The sequence below is a fragment of the Hydra vulgaris genome, chromosome 09, assembly GCF_038396675.1.
Source record: "Hydra vulgaris chromosome 09, alternate assembly HydraT2T_AEP".
NCBI lineage: Eukaryota > Metazoa > Cnidaria > Hydrozoa > Anthoathecata > Hydridae > Hydra > Hydra vulgaris.
The window spans coordinates 9,152,501-9,173,020 of record NC_088928.1 but is presented as its reverse complement, the minus strand read 5'-3'; the positions used below and the strand labels follow the sequence as shown (position 1 = coordinate 9,173,020).

Here is a 20,520-nt window from a genome sequence, read left to right as displayed (position 1 = left end):
AAACAAACAAACAAAAAAACGAAACCAATAAATTATATAATAATAAAAATTTATGGCTTGTAAAATATAAACTTTAAGTAAAAAAGAGTATTTGTTATTTCAGAGTAAGTAAGTTGATATATAGTTCAATAATTTAAAATATAAACTTTACAAATAAAATCAAATTTTTTTTTCTTATAAATAAAATTTATTTTATATACAAACAAACCCGCTTTTGTTATACATTTTGTAACAATTCGATTAAATAACATCAATAACATGCATAACCAGAACTTCATAAAATCAAATTAAATAAAAATGAAATTAAGCTATTATTATTTAATTAAATTCTAAATCTTTTTATGAGCTTATAGCTTTCTATGTATACTGGAATTTTTTAAAGTTTCTTTAATTTTTCAAATCCTATCAACATTTAATAAAAAAAAATTTTAATATAATTTTACAACATAGACTGCTCAGCAACCGAACCAAATATTTTTAGCTAGTTAAGATTTAAAATCTATTAAAATTAACGAAATTAAAACTTATAACTTAATAACTTTGCGAGACCTTCCTATATATTTGAATCGTACTCTAAAGCACGTTTACAAGCAGCTGCTTTAGCTATTTTCTTATTCTGACCGCATGCTTTAATTTCTATACCGTTATCTTTTCCAAATTTGACCGTGCAAGAGACTACTTCTCCACTTGTATAACTAAAAAAAAGTATTTAACCGTAACCATGTTTACAAATACAACGAACTTTAAATTTTAATAAATAAGTATTCTTAAAAAAAAAAAACTAAACTAACTTACTTTATTTTTGCTTCGGGATACTTTTCAAAAAGATCAACAGCTGGATGTCGCGGTAATTTGATCATGTATTTATCTAATCATTTTAACAAAATCAACTTTTGTAAACCAAAACGAGTAAAATATAAACAGTGCTAGTAAAATATTCATACCAATAACAGGTTTTAACAGAGGATAGTAAATCTTCCATACTGTAACTAAATTTAATCCACTATCAAGAAATATTGCACCAGCAACAGATTCAAACAAATCCCCTAATACTTTTGGAGCTTGGTAACCTTCTTCACTTTCAGTTGGACAAATAACAAATGGGCTCTTTCAGAAATAAAACATTGAGAAAAAGGAAATTTTGAAAACATTTTGGAAAAAAGTAGCAAAAAAATAATAAAAATTTAGGAAAAAGGAATATATTGTATTATATGAATTAAAAAAAATTTTATTTTAGAAAAAAAAACATAAAACATAAAAAACACTTTAAAAATAGAAGTTATAAAAAAAAAAATTAGTTGCAAAAAAATTGATTTAAAAAGTACCTCAAAATATTCATCTTTTAATCCCTGATCATCTTTAACTATTTCAATAAAGCTATTATAACTTGAAAACAGTTCATTAGAAGATGAGTATATGTATTTGTAAAACGAATGTTTAATGGCCAACAGGCCAAATGTATTGTTGTTGACTACAGCTGAGCGAAAATAAGTTAACTGACCAGGAGATAGGTTTTGGGTATTACTTTGAATGTGAAGAGTTATTAAGAAATCTAATATAGCATCACCTAAAAATTCATACTGTTGGTAACACCCAGTTACACTGTTTGACAGATATGAAAGATGAGTAAAGGCTTGAATCAAATGAGATTTGTTTGAAAACTCGTATGAAATCAGATCTTCAAACTTGTGTAATTTATTGTGTTCATACAATTCATGTTCAGCATTGGAATCAATATAAGCTGATCTTGATACGCAAGGGTAATCAGCGTAATGGCTGGGTTTCATTAGCTTTTGACCATTTTGTAAACTAGAATGCAAAACAGAAATATCTAAAAAATTTTGCATGAAGCATAATGCCAAGTTTACACCACCTACTTCAAAATAAACACCAATTAATGCTTCAACACAATCTGCTATTGATTTGGATTGGACATTTTGATACGTGTACTGCTTTATGTCATCAAGTTCAGCACGTAGATATCCAGGAGGTAACCACACTGTCCATGGGTTTCTATTTTCAGAAATAGAACTTTTAGTACCAAACTGTGAATTGCATATTAAATTTTGAATACCAACACTCTTTCCAACTTTACATAAGTTTTCGTTACTGATGCAATTTTTACGCTTTATAGTTAGTTTACCCTCATGGAAACTAGGATTCTGAAAATATACAAAAATTGAAACAGCTTGTTTCAAAAAAGAATCTCCGAGGACTTCAAGACGTTCTAAATCAAATGGCATTCTTGCTTGTCTAGTTGTTAAAGCTTCAAAAATCTTTAAAACACTAGGAGATTTTACATTTTCTGTAACATGATTTTTCAGTTGAAGAAGGTCTTCTAAATTCAATACTGAAGATTGATATCTTCCCTGATTCTCTGATTTATTTATTTTAATTTTTTCTGCTATCATGTCTTTCAATTCTAGAGCTAAGAAATAATACTCATAAAAATAAAGTATTCTTGGCAAACAAGGCAACTGAAAATGCAAGTCTGCTGGAAATAAAGAAACCTTTTTGCACAGTTCGGGAACAAGTTTTTCCATGTTGACATTTTTTTTTTTTGTATTAGTATTTGATTCACTATTAGTGAATGAAATTTGTTGTGAGCATGAAATTACATCTACTAATGGCTTGTTTGGTGAGATTTCTATGTTGTACTTCTTTAAGTAATACTGAACAAATGTTTTCTTTCCCTCCATAAAACTGCTTGTATTCAAGCTGCTTATGGCTGTAACATAGTATATTCGATTTTTTGATTCGCCATAACTCTTGCTAATGACACAGTTTTCATAATTTTCCTCATCATCCAAGTTATCTTTTGGTTTTTCTTTTGTACAATTAAGAAGTCTTTTATTAATAACAGGAAACATAAACTCATAACAGTCATTTCTAATTGCTTTAAACACATCTGAATAAAGAGGAACAAACAATGCTTTAGTCACCTTTGCATCATTTATATTAAAAGATATGCTTCCATCTACAAGTTTTAAACAAGATTCAGTAACAACATTTATATGAAAGTTTTTTATATCATCAATATTAATGTCGCATTCAGATCTTATTCTGCTTGGTATCTTTATAAGCTCAATCTTTAGCTTACCAACAACTGAAAATAAATCAAAGGAAGGAAGCTAAAAATAAAAATCTTTTATATATAAATTCATTAATAACATTTAAATCAGTTTATATAAAACTAATAAAATTTTCAAAATTTTTGGGTATTTATATTATTATTATTTAGAAGAAATTTTAATTTTAAAAATATTATAAAAATATTTATAAACTGTTTTGTTAGATTCTTTTATTCAATTGGGGCCTAATTTAATCTAAGTAGTTCAGTTTCAAAGGAGAATTTCAGGTTTCAAGCTATAAAGCAAGTGAGTAAACAGAGGTTGTGAGCAAATTTTTAAAGGATTTTTATGTGTTACCACACAGTGGACCAGTAAGAATAAGAAATTTGTAAACACTATAAACTGGATATAAAACTAGATCTAAATCTCTATTTTTTAAATATCAAGCCAATACTTTTTTATATTAAAAAAATGTGCAGAAATATACTTGGAAGCAACAGTGTGAGTTTTTGAGTGAGATTTAAAATGATATAAAAATTTAAAGAAGAAAAAAAACTTGATATATAACAAAAAATGCATTAAAGTATAACAGGTGATGCAGAAGTTATCCAACGAATCTGAATTTATTTATTTGAGCATAATAATTTGTTTTTGTGGTTTTATTTGTAGGCATATACGTTCTATAAAATATAAATTTTATTATTTGAAACACAATTATTTAAAATGAGGTTAAATGCAGATGAACGAGAATCTTTTCAAAAGCCACTAAAAATGTTTTCGTAAATAAACTTAATATATAAAAAAAAGAATTCGTAAATCATTTTAAAAAGGAAGTATTTGCTCAAAGTACAATATATGATAACCTAAAAAGACTTGAAACTGTTCAATCCTTTTCTGATAGAAAGCACCCTTGTCATCCAACATCTTGGACTAGACAAACGAAAGCCGAATTAACGAGACTTGTCAATAATCGAAAAGGGGTCGGTCAGAGGAAAATAGGTTTTAAATTTGGTATAAATCAATCAATAATTGGTTGTCAGTTAAAAAAAAAAGAATATTAAATATAGAAAACGTGAAAAGACTCCAAAATACACTATAGAATAACAATTAGAGGTAAAAAAAAGAGGCAGGAAACTAGTAACCAACTCTTTAACACAAAATCGCTTCTGATGACAAAAAATACTTTTGTTTTGCAGAGGACAAAATGCCCTGAAATTCTGGATACTACACAACAAAAAAACATGCCCAAAAAGTGCTTGTTTTATAGGAAAAGAGAAATTTCCAAAAAATTATTAATGTGGATAGCCATATCTGACAGCTGTATGTCCGAGCCATTATTTTGCACTTCTAAGGCAGTAGTAATTAATTCATCAGTCTATATTGATGAATGTTTAGAAAAACGACTTGTTGCATTCATTCACGAGTATCATGGAGATTTTAACTATTTATTTCGGCCAGATTTAGCAAGTTCTCACATTAAAAAAAGAAAAAAGTATTGCTACATCATTAAATAATGCTACTAGTAGACCAATTGTAAACTTTGGTAACAAAGGTGAAATTCTTTATAACATTTTAAAAACAAATAAAAACCAACAACAATGACTCTAACAGAAGCTTTGGCACTACTTTTAGACTGTTATTTAATGAAGACTTCTTATAAATACATTCAAAATAATAAAATTTAAAAAACAAATTTGCTTATCCAGCATTTAACAACTTTAGAGCTCCAAAAGAATTAAATTATTCTACTAACATATTTGTTAGTGATTATACATCTTATATTCAATTACCAAATCTTATAAATTTCTGCATTGAAAAATCTTTCATAATATTTTAATATTTTGAAAGTTTCCATTTCTGCATTGTAAAATCTTTCATAAAATGTGTGAAAAACTTTTCGCATGTTTTGTTATCAAATTTAAAGTTTGTGAGGCAAAGACCAAAAGTGGAATATTTATTAAATCCCAAACAAAAGTTAAAAAAAAGGCTTGGTGTGTATTTTGTGATGTAGTTTGTGGAGACCTAGGAAACCTAAAGGACTTAATCACAAAAAACTGATTGCAAAGCCTATTAAGATATTCAAGGTACTAGGCTGTCATATGTCCATGAAGACTCATATGTTGCATTCACACCTAGATTTCTTTCCCAAAAACGTGGTTGATGTCAGTAAGAAGTATGGAGAAAGATTTCATCAGGAAATTGCAAAAATGAAAAGTAGATATCAAGGACAATGAAATGCTGCTATGATCGAAGATTATATATGATCTAGTCAGAAAAGATGAAAGTATGCACTCAAAAAAAATCGTGGTCACCAAAGCACTTCTAATTTTAAGGAAATATTTTATAGTAAAAAATGATATTATAGTTGTAAGTTTAAAACATTCATTGTAAAGAATGTTTTTGTTTGTTTGTTTGTTTGTTAATCACCTCCTCAAGGCCAAGAAGACCACTACAGATGAGGAGGCTACTTAATAGTGGTTATAACCCTCTCTCAACTCTATAACTCCGAAACACGAACCTCGACAAACAAGGCCGCTGTGCGGAGAAACAAGTTGAGCGCAGTACTACCAGGGACGTGGTGGGGATCGAACTTGGAACCTCTCACTTATGAAGTGAGCGCTTTACCACTACACCACTACCGCATTTTTTTCTTCTTTTCACTAATATCATACTTCCTAAATATCTTTAAGTATATGAAAAATTGCTTTATGCTCTGTAATTATCCAATACTAAAATTGAACACTACAGAATAATTGAAGCAAATTTGCACTTATATCAAGAAAATATGAAGTTAGGTATAAATAAACAACTATCAATGTTACATCAAAGCAAATGCGATTTTTGATTAGCAGAAAAAACAAACAAATATTGAAAAATGAAAGTGGGCTAGACTTTTGAACATTGTGTTATTAATAATAACTTGTTTGTAAAAAAAAACTATACTTATGATATGCCATACCTAAACTTATTTGAAATTTATATAGTTTTTCTAAAAACTTATTAGAAATAATAGCAACCTTACCTTATATTAAAAAAACTAAAAATCAAGTATCAAAACTTAACATACTTTTGAAATATTTTTAGGCATAAACAAGCCAAAACCAGATGCTTCTTGAAGCCAAAATTTTTGTAGGGGAATAGTATCTTCTCTTTTGCTTGGTTCAGATAAAGATATACAAACAGCAAATAAATCATAATCATCGAAACAAAATATATTATTAGAAACCATTTCCTTTGGAATCTAAATTGTTTATGAAAAATTATTTATAACAACTATTATATTATATATATTTTGCTATATATATACATATATATTTACTACTTTTCTACTTTTAATATTATATAAGTGAAATTATATAAAAATTTCAAAAATAATATAGATTTCAAATATAGAATTGTTATTTTTGGTTTTATTGCATGAAAAATTACGTTTTTTAACAAAAAAAACAAAAAAATGCATTTTTTATGTATTTTTATGACAATTTTGATAAATAAGTTAAAATTTTTTCAAATTAAATATTATTTTTGAAATTTTTCTATAATTTTGCTTCATTTGAGTACCAGGTTAACACACTTTTAAAAAACTTTTTTTTTGAAAATATTAGGGACCCATTAAATATTCGAGGGTCTTGAGGGACCCATTAAAATATTTTTTATTCAAAAAAAATTTAAATCTAGTGTTTTTGTATTAGATAGAACACATTAAGGGGGTCTCTGCATATATTTTTCAAAAATGTTGTTTTTTGGGACACCCTAATATATATAAATATATATAAATATATATATATATATATATATATATATATATATATATATATATATATATATATATATATATATATATATATATATATATATATATATATATATATATATATATATATATATATATATATATATATATATATATATATATATATATATATATATACATATATATATACAGTGCTGTTATTCAGTTTTCCATATAGAAATAAAAAAGATAAAAACAAGAGTTTTTAATAATAATTTTTAATTTTTGTTGCAAAAATTCTATTTATTTAAATAATTCATTAAAATGGTTTAAGTCTATATTTTTTTGCATCAAATGTTCAATAATATCAATATTTTGTATGTCCCCCATGAGCTGCAATCACTGCCTTCATACATCTTGGCATGGATTATACAAGAGCTTATTATGGTAGACTTTCTGTAGACAAGCCCAAAGTTCATCTTCAATGAACTTTGGGTTAAGGGTTATGACAGACCCTCCTGGGACCTAACCACTACCATAGTACGTTCAACAATTGTTAACTTTCTACTTCTGGTCATAATCTGTAAAAGTTAAAAAAGAGTTTAAAATCATACAATCAATTGAACTTATTAATGTTTATAAAACATTACAATAAATTAGCACCAAAAATTCACTATTTTCTACCTCAAATGTACTATTTCAATAATTTTCAATTTTTCAAACTACAAATACGTAAAATGTTTTACAGTATTCAAGATTTATAGGTATTTTTATTATATTGCTTTACTACATTTAAAATGCAAATGTATATATTTAAAATGCTAGTAAATTTTAGATAAAATTTACTGATCTGCTGCTATTCAACTTTGTTGACTCCACAGGGTGTGTCACAAGAAATTCATAAAAATTTAAAAACTTTTACATAAATATACATAGTTTAAAACATAATAAAGTTAAAACTGGCGCCAGGTGCAAAAAAGTAAATAATATTTATAAATATAATTCAATTTTTACATGGCACCACCCAAAGCTACATTATTACAGCAAAATGAAAAAAAAAAAACATTCTGTAAGTTGGGAAACTTTGTAACAGCACTGCATATATACATATATATATATATATATATATATATATATATATATATATATATATATATATATATATATATATATATATATTATAATATATATATATATATATATAATATATATATATATATAATATATATATAGAACTCTTATATGTTGTCAGAAAGTTTTTTCCATATTTTGTTGACAAAAAATTAAAATGCAAGACCAGAATTTCTTTTTTGTTAATTGATAGACTGCCTGCCCCAACCAAACCCTCAGTCGATGTAGCAGCACTCCCTTGCAAGTCAGGCTAAAAGATAGTAGATGTAGCAGCACTCCGCTGCAAGTCAGGCTATTTGTCAGTCGATGTAGCAGCACTTTGTTGCGAGTCAGGCTATAAGATAGTCGATGTAGCAACACTCGGCGCATGATTTACAGTAAAAAAAATATAAATAAAAACATTTTATTAAAAGAAATAAAAATAAAAACATTTTATTAAAAAAAATAAAAATAAAAACATTGTTTATATTGTTAAAAACATTCAGAATGTTTTTAAAAACATTCTGGTAAATTAAATTTGCGTTTTTGCAGTTTTTTAAAAAAACAATTAATTTGTAATTAAATTAATGGTTTTGACTTTTGTCCAAAACGCAAATGTTGGACGAAAGTCAAAAGTAATTAAAAGTGACGTATTTGTTGGCGTAAGAATCATTTTTTTCCTTCCGTGCTTCCCAAATGCAACAATCTATAGAACTATATATATATATATATATATATATATATATATATATATATATATATATATATATATATATATATATATATATAAATATATATATATTTAATAAAAATAAGTAATATAATTCTTTCTACAGTTTTTATTTCTAGTTTTGCAAAAGTGAAAAATATATAAACTCTAACCTTTCTAAAAAAGGGCTCATTAATACTTTTTTGCTTAATTTTTGAACCGGAATCCGACTCTAAACCATTATCATTATTATATCGCACAGGAAGTAAATGTTCAGTGCTTAACTCACCAAATGAATGAAGTGCTATACAGATTATCATACATACAGACTTCTTTGCCAAGTCCTTGGAAGACATCTGGTCACCCTTACAAATTTTAAAAATAGTATACTTATATATATATATATTTATATACATACATAAATATACATATATGTATATATATGTGTGTATATATATATATATATATATATATATATATATATAAATATATATATATATAAATTTATATATATATATATGTATATATATATATATATATACATATACATATATATATATATATATATATATATATATATATATATATATATATATATATATATATATATATATATATATATAACACCTGATAACTAAAAATTGAGACAAAATCTAAATCAATTTATGTATACTGTATAATATATTATGTATGAAATAAATTAGTATATTTATAGGGAATTTAATACTCTATTAAAATTACAATATAGTTTTAAAATATTAATTAAAATGGCTTCGTATAAAACAAGTTTGCAAGAAGACCTAAGAAAACGCATTTGCCAATTTAGAAATTTGCATCTGGAAAAGCTAAAAGTCTTCACAGTAAAACACTTTTTAGATGAAGGAGCATCGAAAGTGACCATATATCGTGCTCTAGAACGTGTAGACAATAATTTAGGCTATCAATGAAAAAAAAGGAGTTGTCCAAAAGCGAAAAAAATGGACAAAAAGCACATAGACCAATTGAAAAAGGCATTTGATCATCATCACAGTGTTTCACAATGTCAAGTAGCTCGAAGATTCGATTGTGACCAATCGTATATATCTAAAATTCTTAAAAACAAGACGAATATTAGATATTACAAGAAGAAAAAGATTCCACATCGAAGCGAAAACCAACTAGCTTGAATTAAACCTTTGTGTTGGCATATATATTGCAATTTTAGGAATTTTGATTTTGTCTTGGATGACGAATCATATTTCACAAATGCGAATACAACATTGGCTGGCAACGATGGCTTCTATTCTAGCAACGTGTCAACTACAACTAGCGACGTCAAATTCAAAAGAAAGTAGAAATACGAGGAAAAGATGCTAGTCTCTTTGATTATATCGCCCAAACGGACTTCAAAACCAATGTTTTTTGGAAGTGGCCAGGCAATCAACAAGCAAGCATACATGTCTCTGCAAGCAGTTAATACCCTTCATTGATGAACATTATAAAAATGAAGAGTACTTGTTCTGGCCAGATTTAGCTAGCTCGCACTATGAAAATGAAGTGGTTTCTTTTCTCGATGCCAATAACATCAAATACCTGCCAAAGGTAAAAGATCCACCCAATGTACCAGAAGCTCGACCAATTGCGGACTTTTGGGGTCAGTTGAAACGCTTAGTCTATGAGGATAACTGGCAAGCAACAAGCATTCTTTAACTCAAACAGCGTATCATGAATTGTTTTAACAGAATGGATTCGGAAGAGGCAAAACGTTATGCCTCAATGACTTCAGTTCGTCTAGGTCGAATTGCTTTTTATGATGTTATTGAAAACCAATAAATATATTTTTTTAAATATCATATAATTGTTTATAAATTTATTTTAAATTAAATTTAATAGCTATGTAACTATGACAACAATAACAATTTTAAAGTCGTCTCATTTTTTAGCCACCAGCCATCATGGAAAATAGCCATCAGCCATCATGGAAGCTGAATTATGCAAAATGCAAATCGATGGTAATCAGGAAATCACCAAAACCAGATCTTGGTGTGCAAATTACAAATAACATGAATTGGAAAGATCACTCAAAACTTGTTTCAACCAGAGCAAACTTCATGCTTTGGTCTCTAAGGCGGTCATTTAAAACATGGGATATACAAACAATTTTATTACTTTATTGTTCCTTTGCCCGTCCTTATCTAGAGTATGTGTCCTCAGTTTCGAATCCTTACCACCAATTAGACATCAAACTAATTGAAAAGGCCCAAAGACGAGCTACGAAGCTGGTTCCCGAACTAAAGAACATGCATACCAAGAGAGACTTACAAAAATTGGTTCAACAACACTAGAAGAAAGTCGTAATAGAGGTGATGCAATTCAATATTTTAAAATGATTAATAATTTCAACATTATTAAACAATATTACCCAAACACAATTGCAAGCTCAATTGGTTTAGAAGGACCAGCATGTGGAGTAAGGGGTTACCCTCATCGTATTTCTAAACAAGTAACTAAGAACTGTGCTCAAAGAGAAAATTTTTTTTCAAACAGAATTGTATTTATCTGGAATCAGCTACCAATAAAAGTCGTCAATGTCTTGTCAGGTAACTGCTTCAAGGACGTTTATGACAAGCACTAAAAAGTGCATCGGCTGGTATAACCAAGCAAACTGGTTTATTAGAACCTACTTCTAGTGCAGCCTAAACTTTATTATATACACACACACACACACACACACACACACACACACACACACACACACACACACACACACACACACACACACACACACATATATATATATATATATATATTGTATATGCATGTATGACGTATGCAATAAAGAAAAAATTCTCAGAGAATGTATAGGCTAAGCACCTCCTGTGCTTTAATGCATACATCCACTGAGGATTTAGCCAGGCAGTATTTACATATAAATGACATTTATAGGAGAAAAACATTAATCTGTTTTTTTCAATACTTTTTTATCTTTATAGGAAAATGGATCTGGTTAAATTGATTAAAGTTAGCATTTTAACTAAAGTGAGCAGATTATATTAATAGTGTGTAAATCTAAATTAACAATGGTTATTCATGAATCATACAACAATTACATTGTTAGTTTTACATTTTTTCACTAAATTATTATTATTTTTTTTGAAACTGAAATAGTCATATAACATGTATTGATCGCCCATAATTAATAGGCAAGTTAGGGTGCATATATTTGGGACCATAACGAAATCATATTCATAAAACATTTTAAAAAAAAAAAAATGTATGTGTCGAAATAATAAAGTTAGATTGTCTTATTTTATTCAATTAAGTAAATTTCTTCTGTAAGCACCAGGTGGTCGCATGTTTCAAAAAAGCCTCTCAAGCATTGTGAGTTTTCAGTTTGACATGCTTAACAAGTTTCTGTAAGTCAAATATAAAAATTAAATTCTAAACAAGTTTATTTAATTTGAAGTAAGTTTAATAAAATTAATGGAATTAAGATAAGTGATAATCAAAGTATTGGTTTTTTAAATAAAAGATAAGGCTTTCAGAATAAAATTACTAGCATTTTATGACTGATATATACAATATTTTTAAAACAACAGCTTTAGTAAAAGAAAAATCTTTTATTATTTAGTCTTGTGCTTTATACACACACTACATGGTAAAAGTTTGGAGAGTAACTATATATAGTCAACTAACTCCTAATTTATCGTTTTAAATTATGAAAAAATAATAGGTAGAAATTACTTTGTTTCATTAATGAAACTCATTGCTTCCAATTATTAACTAAAAACCAACATTTTGCTATTGAATATTTATAAAAATAACAATTTGTCTGTTACATTTGTTTATTACACAATTTGTTTTTTTTTTCTTTACTGGTGTTAATAGGTTTGCACTTTTAAACATAATAGCTTTTTAACAAATATTTTGACACCATTGCGAAAAGATCTCATCATATAGTTTATCTGTGTTCTACTTTTGTGATAAATTTTTTTTTTGTTTTAATTAACTTTATTTACTTTCACATAATTATATTGATAGATATTTAATCATCGTCACTATTAGCAATAAATTTTTTAATGGAAACTGCTATTGTAACAGAAGCTGTGATTTCTTTAAAGGTGTAATCACTTTAATGTTGTATTATGCTGTTAAGCAACACCAACAACCAGTGGCATCACAGAGGTTGGTGTCACCCGAAGCGGCACCCCTGTAGACTAAAAAATAAAAAAAGTCCTAAATATCTAGAAATTTCTTAAAATAAAAAAAAGAAACTTCAGAAAAAAAAGAAACCTCAGAAAAAAAATTCTGGCATATTTGCTTTTTATTCAATTTAGTGTCACCTCTCTGATGGTGTCACCTGGTGCAGATCACACCCCCTAGTGACACCACTGCCAACAACTGTTGTTGTTGTATCACAACAGGTTACCAAAACAGGTGTATTGATATCCAGTTTTTTTATGTGGTGTACTTTTATTTTTATATATCATAATTTCTTTACTTTTTTTAATTTTAGATCTATGACATATTTGGGCATTTTAGAGAACAAAATTGTCATTTGTTACATTGTCATAATTTTGGGTGTAATCATATACATTTTCATTTTTTTCCATTTAGTTTTAAAATAACTATGCTTGCCTGTATGATAAACAGAGAGAAGTGGCTTAATACATTTGAGAATCAAAAATATTTCTACCATTATTTTCGACGAATTACTAAAACCTATTAAAATAAATAGACTATTTAGAGATCAGAATATAAATGGTAGGTGTGAAAGTGACCTACCATTTATTAATAAAACCAATCTAAAAAATAGGTTTTTTAATTTTAAAAAAATGTCTTAAAACATAAAAATACACTTAGAAATTGCTAGGATAATGCCTTTTTTTATCTATGATGGAGAAATTTGAGATATTAACATCTTTACTTAATTACACAAGAGGGAGGGGGTGGGGTGGGGGAGAGGGATATAGTCCAGAATATGGTGAAAAATAAACGTTTATTAATTTTGACAAATCGAAGTTTTTTAAAAGCTGACTATTTTTAAAGACTTCTTGCACTTGAAGTTTTTATTCTTATTAGTGACTGATATATAATTTTTTTGTTTAAGTTTTGTGATATTATTTTTTTGTTGATAACAAGAAAAAAAGAAGGGAAGGGTTAGGGGGAGAGAATAGGGTAGGGAGTTGGAAAAAAGATATTAGTTCTGGGCGTTTAATTAAATATATAAAGTCAATTTAAAGTTTTAAAGTGTAAAACGTAATAAATCTTATTAAAGTTGTTTTTTCATACAAAAGTACCTTATAAATTCTTTGGGGTAATGGACAATTTAATGGAAGCATACATTCTGCACAAAATTGGTTTCCTAAAATATGATATTGAAATTTAGGATTGGTTTTACAATATTGATCTGATGGCAGCCGTGAACAATATCTAAACATATTTAAAAGAAAGATGTATACATTTAATAATTTTATTTGAATAGTTAAATGTTGAAAAATCTTTTTAAAATGAAGGCTATGAATTTTATTTAAATAGTCAAATGTTAAAAATCTTTTTCAAAATTACATTTACAAATCTATAAAACAATTTAAAATTAAAAACTGAACCTGTATAAAAGTGAAATAGCATTATCTTTAGTTATTCGTGGTGCATCAAAACCACTATGAGAAAAATATACAGGAAGATTTTCATCTTCCTTGTTCATCATCTCAATTTCAATTTCTTCATCTGTTGGTAGAACACGATTTTGGCATTGTTCAAACAAGATTTCCTCAATTTGTTGCATGACCTTTAAACACAAATCATGATAAATAATTGAAACTTTAAAAAAGTCTTTTTTAAATTTCAAAAGTTTTTATACAGCTAAAAACTACTTTCTTTTAAATTTTTGTAGTTTAAAGTATTTTTAAAAAAAGGTAAAATAATTATAACAATAAAAGTATTGTCGTTTTTAGGCACATTTAGATAAATTTAAATATATCTATATCTATATATATATATATATATACATATATATATATATATATATATATATATATATATATATATATATATATATATATATATATATATATATATATCTATATATATATCTATATCTATCTATCTATCAATCTATCTATCTATCTATCTATCTATATATATATATATATATATATATATATATATATATATATATATATATATATATATATATATATATATATATATATATATATATATATATATATATATATATATATATATATATATATATATATATCTATATCTATATCTATATATATATATATATCTATATATCTATATCTATATATCTATACCTATATATATATCTATATATATATATATATATATCTATATATCTATATCTATATATCTATACCTATATATATATCTATATATATATCTATATATCTATACCTATATATATATCTATATATATATCTATATATCTATACCTATATATATACATATATATATATATATATATATATATATATATATATATATATATATATATAAATATATATATATATATATATATATATATATATAAATATATATATATATATATATATATATATATATATATATATATATATATATATATATATATACATATATGAAGAATATTGGGAGTTATTTTTATGGTGAAAACACGCACCATAACTACTGGTTACCTGGGCCAAGCACATTGATCATAAACAATCATATAAAAATTGGGAGATGTTAAATTGTTAAATATTTTAATAAACTTTTAATAAAGTGTCAAGAAACAAAAGTTAAAATAAAAATTTATTTTACTTACTAAATGTTGTTTCTTGGTGTCAAGCTCTTGTTCTTCTTCTGTCATAATAATAAATTTAGATCCATTTGCTCGTGCTCTTCCCTTTGATTGAGCATATTCTCTATAATTATTTATACCATCAAAACGCACAACCAAATTACATTTACGAACATCAAGCCCTTCTTCAACAACACTTGTTGAAACCAAAACATTAAACTTATTTTGCTTAAAATTTGACAAAACCAAATTTTGCTTTTTCGATCTCATAGAGCCATCTGCAAGACAGATGTTAGCGTCAAAAGCATGTCCAAGAATATAGTCACTATTCAAACCTTTATATGTCTCATCCTTTTCAACTTGATAGTTTATTAACTTGCTGAGCACAACAGCAGTACATCTTCTTTGTGTAAATACAATAGCATGTAATTCTAAAATTTATGAATTATACTATTGAAACAAAAATTAAATGAATCAAAAGCAAACTATAACTATAATTTTTTAACTTAGCCTTGTGACTTTAGACACTTTTTTAATAGCAAATATTAACAAAAATAAATAATTAGCATAGTGAACATGATGGACATATTACCATGCTCTATACATGGGTTGCAACTTCTAATTGATGTGTAACGAGTATAAATTTATTAAACTGTGATGATTCTGATCTTTCTCATGTGACTATAATCATAGCCATTTCATAACCATTGTGATATAATAACATTTATAAGCCTTATAACATGGTTATGACATGATAGAAATTTGGTTTTAAAATGATAACCATCATACCATAATCATAATAATTTTTTTCTTGTATTCATGTCATGTTGTCACCAGATTTTACACAAAAAGTCAAAAGTTCTATAATTTTTTTTTTTTTTTTTTTGATTAAAAATTTTTTATTTTTCTTTGGATCTTTTTTTTGCAAGTAATTTGTTATCTAAAATTTTCTTAATACCATATACATGCAATGAAGATAAATTTTAAAAATAATATATATAAAAAACCTTTAAAAGAAATCTTTTCTGCTAATAACACATCCCGCAAAAAACTGGCTGCTTTTGATGTCAAAAGTGGTTCAACTGGAATAACATTTTCAATGGAAGAAAAAACATAAACAGCTTCATTTTCAAATTTGTTAATAACTTTGTTTAAAGATTCTTTGCATTTAGTCAACACATCTTTTATTTCTCTATTTAGCATTCTTCTTTTAATGTGATTATCTGAATTTATGACAAAATACTCTAATAAGTTAATATAATATATATATATATATATATATATATATATATATATATATATATATATATATATATATATATATATATACACAAATATATATATAAATAATAAATATATATATTTATATAAATATATATATGTACATATATATTTATATATATATATATATATATATTATATGTATATATATATATATATAAATATATATACACATATATATACATATATACATATATATATTTATATACATATATATATATATATATATATATATATACATACATATATATATATATATATATATATATATATATATATATATATACAAATATATATTTGTGTTAATATTGTATAAATTGTGTATATATATATATTTGTATATATATGTATATACAAATATATATATATACATATACAAATATATGTGTATATATATACAAATATATGTATATATATATATAAATATATATAATATATATATATATATATATATATATATATATATACATATTGCAAGAATTGTGTTAATATTTACAGTAATGGTGCTTAATGCAGTGTGTCATATAACTGGTAGAGCAAATAATATAGTAAAATAAATAATATAATAATTGTATACAGTAAAGTAAATAATTATTAAGATATATTTCAATTACATAACTAGAAGTTTCATACAATAGCGATCATCAGATGTAACAACAAGTAAGTAACGACAAAAATTATATACAAAAAATGTTATGGAGTGTCTACTTTGATGACATTAAAGTTTTTTAATAGAAATTGTAATGGAAATATATCTAAATATATACTAAGTTTTTGCTATATATATATATATATATATATATATATATATATATATATATATATATATATATATATATATATATATATATATATATGTATATATATATGTATATATATATATATGTATATATATATATGTATATATATATGTATACATATATATATATATATATATATATATATATATATATATATATATATATATATATATATATATATATATTTATATATCTTCAAAGGCCCAAAAACTTCATTGAACATTTTTTTCTTGAGAATACAAAAATGTATATATTAATAAGAATAATTATATAAAAAATGATTCACTTATTTTATGTAAGAATAAGTATATATTAATTTATAATAAAAACTATAACAACTCAAATAAACGTTTTTTAAATTTTTTAAAATTTATTTTGTGTACATTTGTGTCCAATTTTAAAGTTGTTTTAGTTAAAGTTGTTTTAATTAAAGTTGTTTTAATTAAAAAGTTTTAAAGTTGTTTTAATTAAAAAGATATCATGCACAAGGACCCTGAAAGGTAGGAGCAAAAGAGGCACATGTGTCCTGGATGCCAAGATTTTAGAGGTGTCAGAAGACAAAAGATAAAAAAATTCATAATGAGATTATAATTGCAAAAAAGTAAAAAATTTGTTTTTATTGATTAAGCTATTCACTTGGTGATGTGAATAGCAAATAACTTGCTTTGTTTATAATACCAAAAAATTACAGTTTTAAATAATTTATTTCTTTAATAAATTATTTAAGAAATAAATTATTTAAAACTATAATATAACTACCAGGTCTTGTAATAAAGAACCACCATTGAAGAAATTAAAAAGTTATTTAAAACCAAGTTAAAAAAAGTTGGTGTGTTTATGCTTTCTTATCAAACTCAACATATAGTTAATTTAAAATGTCTAAAACCCCAACTAATCAAAGATTATCCAGAACGTCAGCACATTTTTTTTAAAACCATGTAGCTAACTATTAAAATAAATTAATGATGTAACTGATGTACTTACAGTAAACTTTTTTAAAAGTATTTTTAGGATGGTGCTTTAGCTACAGCAATGTCAATTGTTGGAAAATGAGAGCCTGGTGTTGCTTTCCTTCATCAATATTGAACTTTTTATCTATAAGTTTCATTGATTATTGTAATAAATAAATAAAAATCTAAGATGATTTAGTTTTCAGTTTTCAGCTTTAAGATATTTTAGTTTTATTCTAGTTTTATGACTAGGCAACTCCTTCTATTATCTACTAATAATGGTACAGCTCTTAAACTCAATTTTATGGTTCTGAGGCTGTCTGATAGTCAGATTTCCCTAATTCTGTGGTAGCTCTCAGAAAGACTGATTCCATCAACAGCTGTAAAGTATCAGAGTACTAATAGTGCAAAGTTGCGCATGAATGGTGTCCCTGGTTGTACTTTTAGTGTGCATGTCAAGGCCCACATTTGGAGCCCTTTGTTAAGGCTTAGGGTTTATTAATAGTAATAAGCCAATTGCTTGCACTATTAAATAGTGTACTGAGTACTATATATGCTTTAAATCAAGTTCTTTAATAAATTTAAAAATGACTAAAATACTAAAAACTATAAAACACAGAAAATCATCACCAAGTTCCCTAATCCTATCATTCACTAATACTCGTGGTCTTCAAAGTAACTTTTCTTCTGTTGAGTCTTATCTCTTGCAAAGTTCACCAGACCTACTTGTTATTTGTGAGACTAATTTGATTTTGGCTGTCTCATCTAGTTATCTTCCATTAATTCATAAAGATTCCGATAGTCACATGCTTGGCCTGGGCATTTACATTTGTAAGAATTCACTTATTTATTGGGAAACTAGGTTTGAATCCATTTACTATTCTTGTATGTGCTTTTGTTTAGACTGCACTCTTTTAGATGTACTTCTGACCAAATTGACCAAGCCCTCTCCTTTTATCCATCAGCCAATATCGTTGTTTTGGGTGACTTAAATGCTCATCACACTGAATGGCTTGGCTCTAGAGTCAGTGACTCAGCAGACATTAAGGCCCACAACTTTTACTTTTTTTAATCTCTAACTCAAATAGTCAACTTTCCAACGCGCTTTCTTGACAACCCGAATCATTTACCTTCTCTACTCGACTTATGTTTTCTTTCTGATCCTAGTCAGTGCTCAGTTTCTCCACATTCACCCTTAATTGCTTCCAATCACAGTTTGATCTCTCTAAAACTATTATCTCATTCTTCTTCGTCATATGAATCCCCCTATCATTCTACCTCTTACAACTACCTTAAAGCAGGCATGGAATCTTTTTTATGCCAACCTGATTCTAATTTCCGATTTTCTCTCAACAATTCTAAGTCAAGACTTACTCTTCTCCATGGTTTTCCTCAATTTGTGCTGCTGCAATTTCCAATCGAAACCATTATTTCCATATACATCAGCAAAACGATTCATTTTTGCTGATGTACATTTTCATCCGGAAAACAGACATTTGTTTACTATTGCTAAAAACGAATGTAAAAAGGTTTTGTATAACATCAAACCCTGCTATTCTTAAGTCACGAAATCTCTTATTTCATCTAAAAAATTAGGCTCTCATAACTTTAGAGAATCTTAAACAGTATAAATAAAAAATGCAAATCTGTTATTTTAAATCTCTCGTATTGTTTAGATTTTGTCACCTTAGCTAAAGACAAAGCCTAATTATTTGTTAATACAGCCTAATAATAGCCTACCTAATATAGCTAACAAACACATTGATCTGTTGCTTGACATTTGTATTACTCTAGCTTCTGGATTTAAAGTGATTTGCTTTGACTCTTCTACAGCCTGTAGTCCGGACAACATACCTGTTATAGTTTTGCAAAAGTGTTCTCCAGAGCTGTCGTCTATACTTTCAAAATTATCTGACAAGTGCTAATCAGAGCCTTGTTTTTCAGCCTGCTGGAAAATGGTATCTGTTTTCCCTATTTTCAAAAATTCTGGAGAGCAATCTGACTTGTCAAACTACTATCTTATTAGTCTTCTTCCTATCATAAGTAAGGTTTTTGAATCGTTAATTAACAAACACTTAATCTCTCATTTTGAATCTAATA

The 20,520-nt window shown here is 26.0% G+C and overlaps 1 protein-coding gene across 2 annotated transcripts in view; it reads right to left on the bottom strand.

The window, feature by feature from the left end:
- Nucleotides 1–146: 146 nt before the first annotated feature.
- LOC100206464 (endoribonuclease Dicer) overlaps nt 147–20,520 on the bottom strand; it is a 47,893-nt gene continuing 27,519 nt past the window's right edge. For both annotated transcript variants that reach the window (XM_065804662.1, XM_065804661.1), the window contains exons 5-14: nt 16,397–16,612; nt 15,414–15,820; nt 14,212–14,393; nt 13,903–14,035; nt 8,797–8,988; nt 6,139–6,312; nt 1,326–3,131; nt 945–1,107; nt 796–868; nt 147–695 (exon numbers count right to left, since the gene is read on the bottom strand). In XM_065804662.1, coding sequence (XP_065660734.1) covers nt 554–695; nt 796–868; nt 945–1,107; nt 1,326–3,131; nt 6,139–6,312; nt 8,797–8,988; nt 13,903–14,035; nt 14,212–14,393; nt 15,414–15,820; nt 16,397–16,612 — 3,488 coding nt within the window. In that variant the 3' untranslated portion in view covers nt 147–553. The remainder of the gene's footprint in view (nt 696–795; nt 869–944; nt 1,108–1,325; nt 3,132–6,138; nt 6,313–8,796; nt 8,989–13,902; nt 14,036–14,211; nt 14,394–15,413; nt 15,821–16,396; nt 16,613–20,520) is intronic.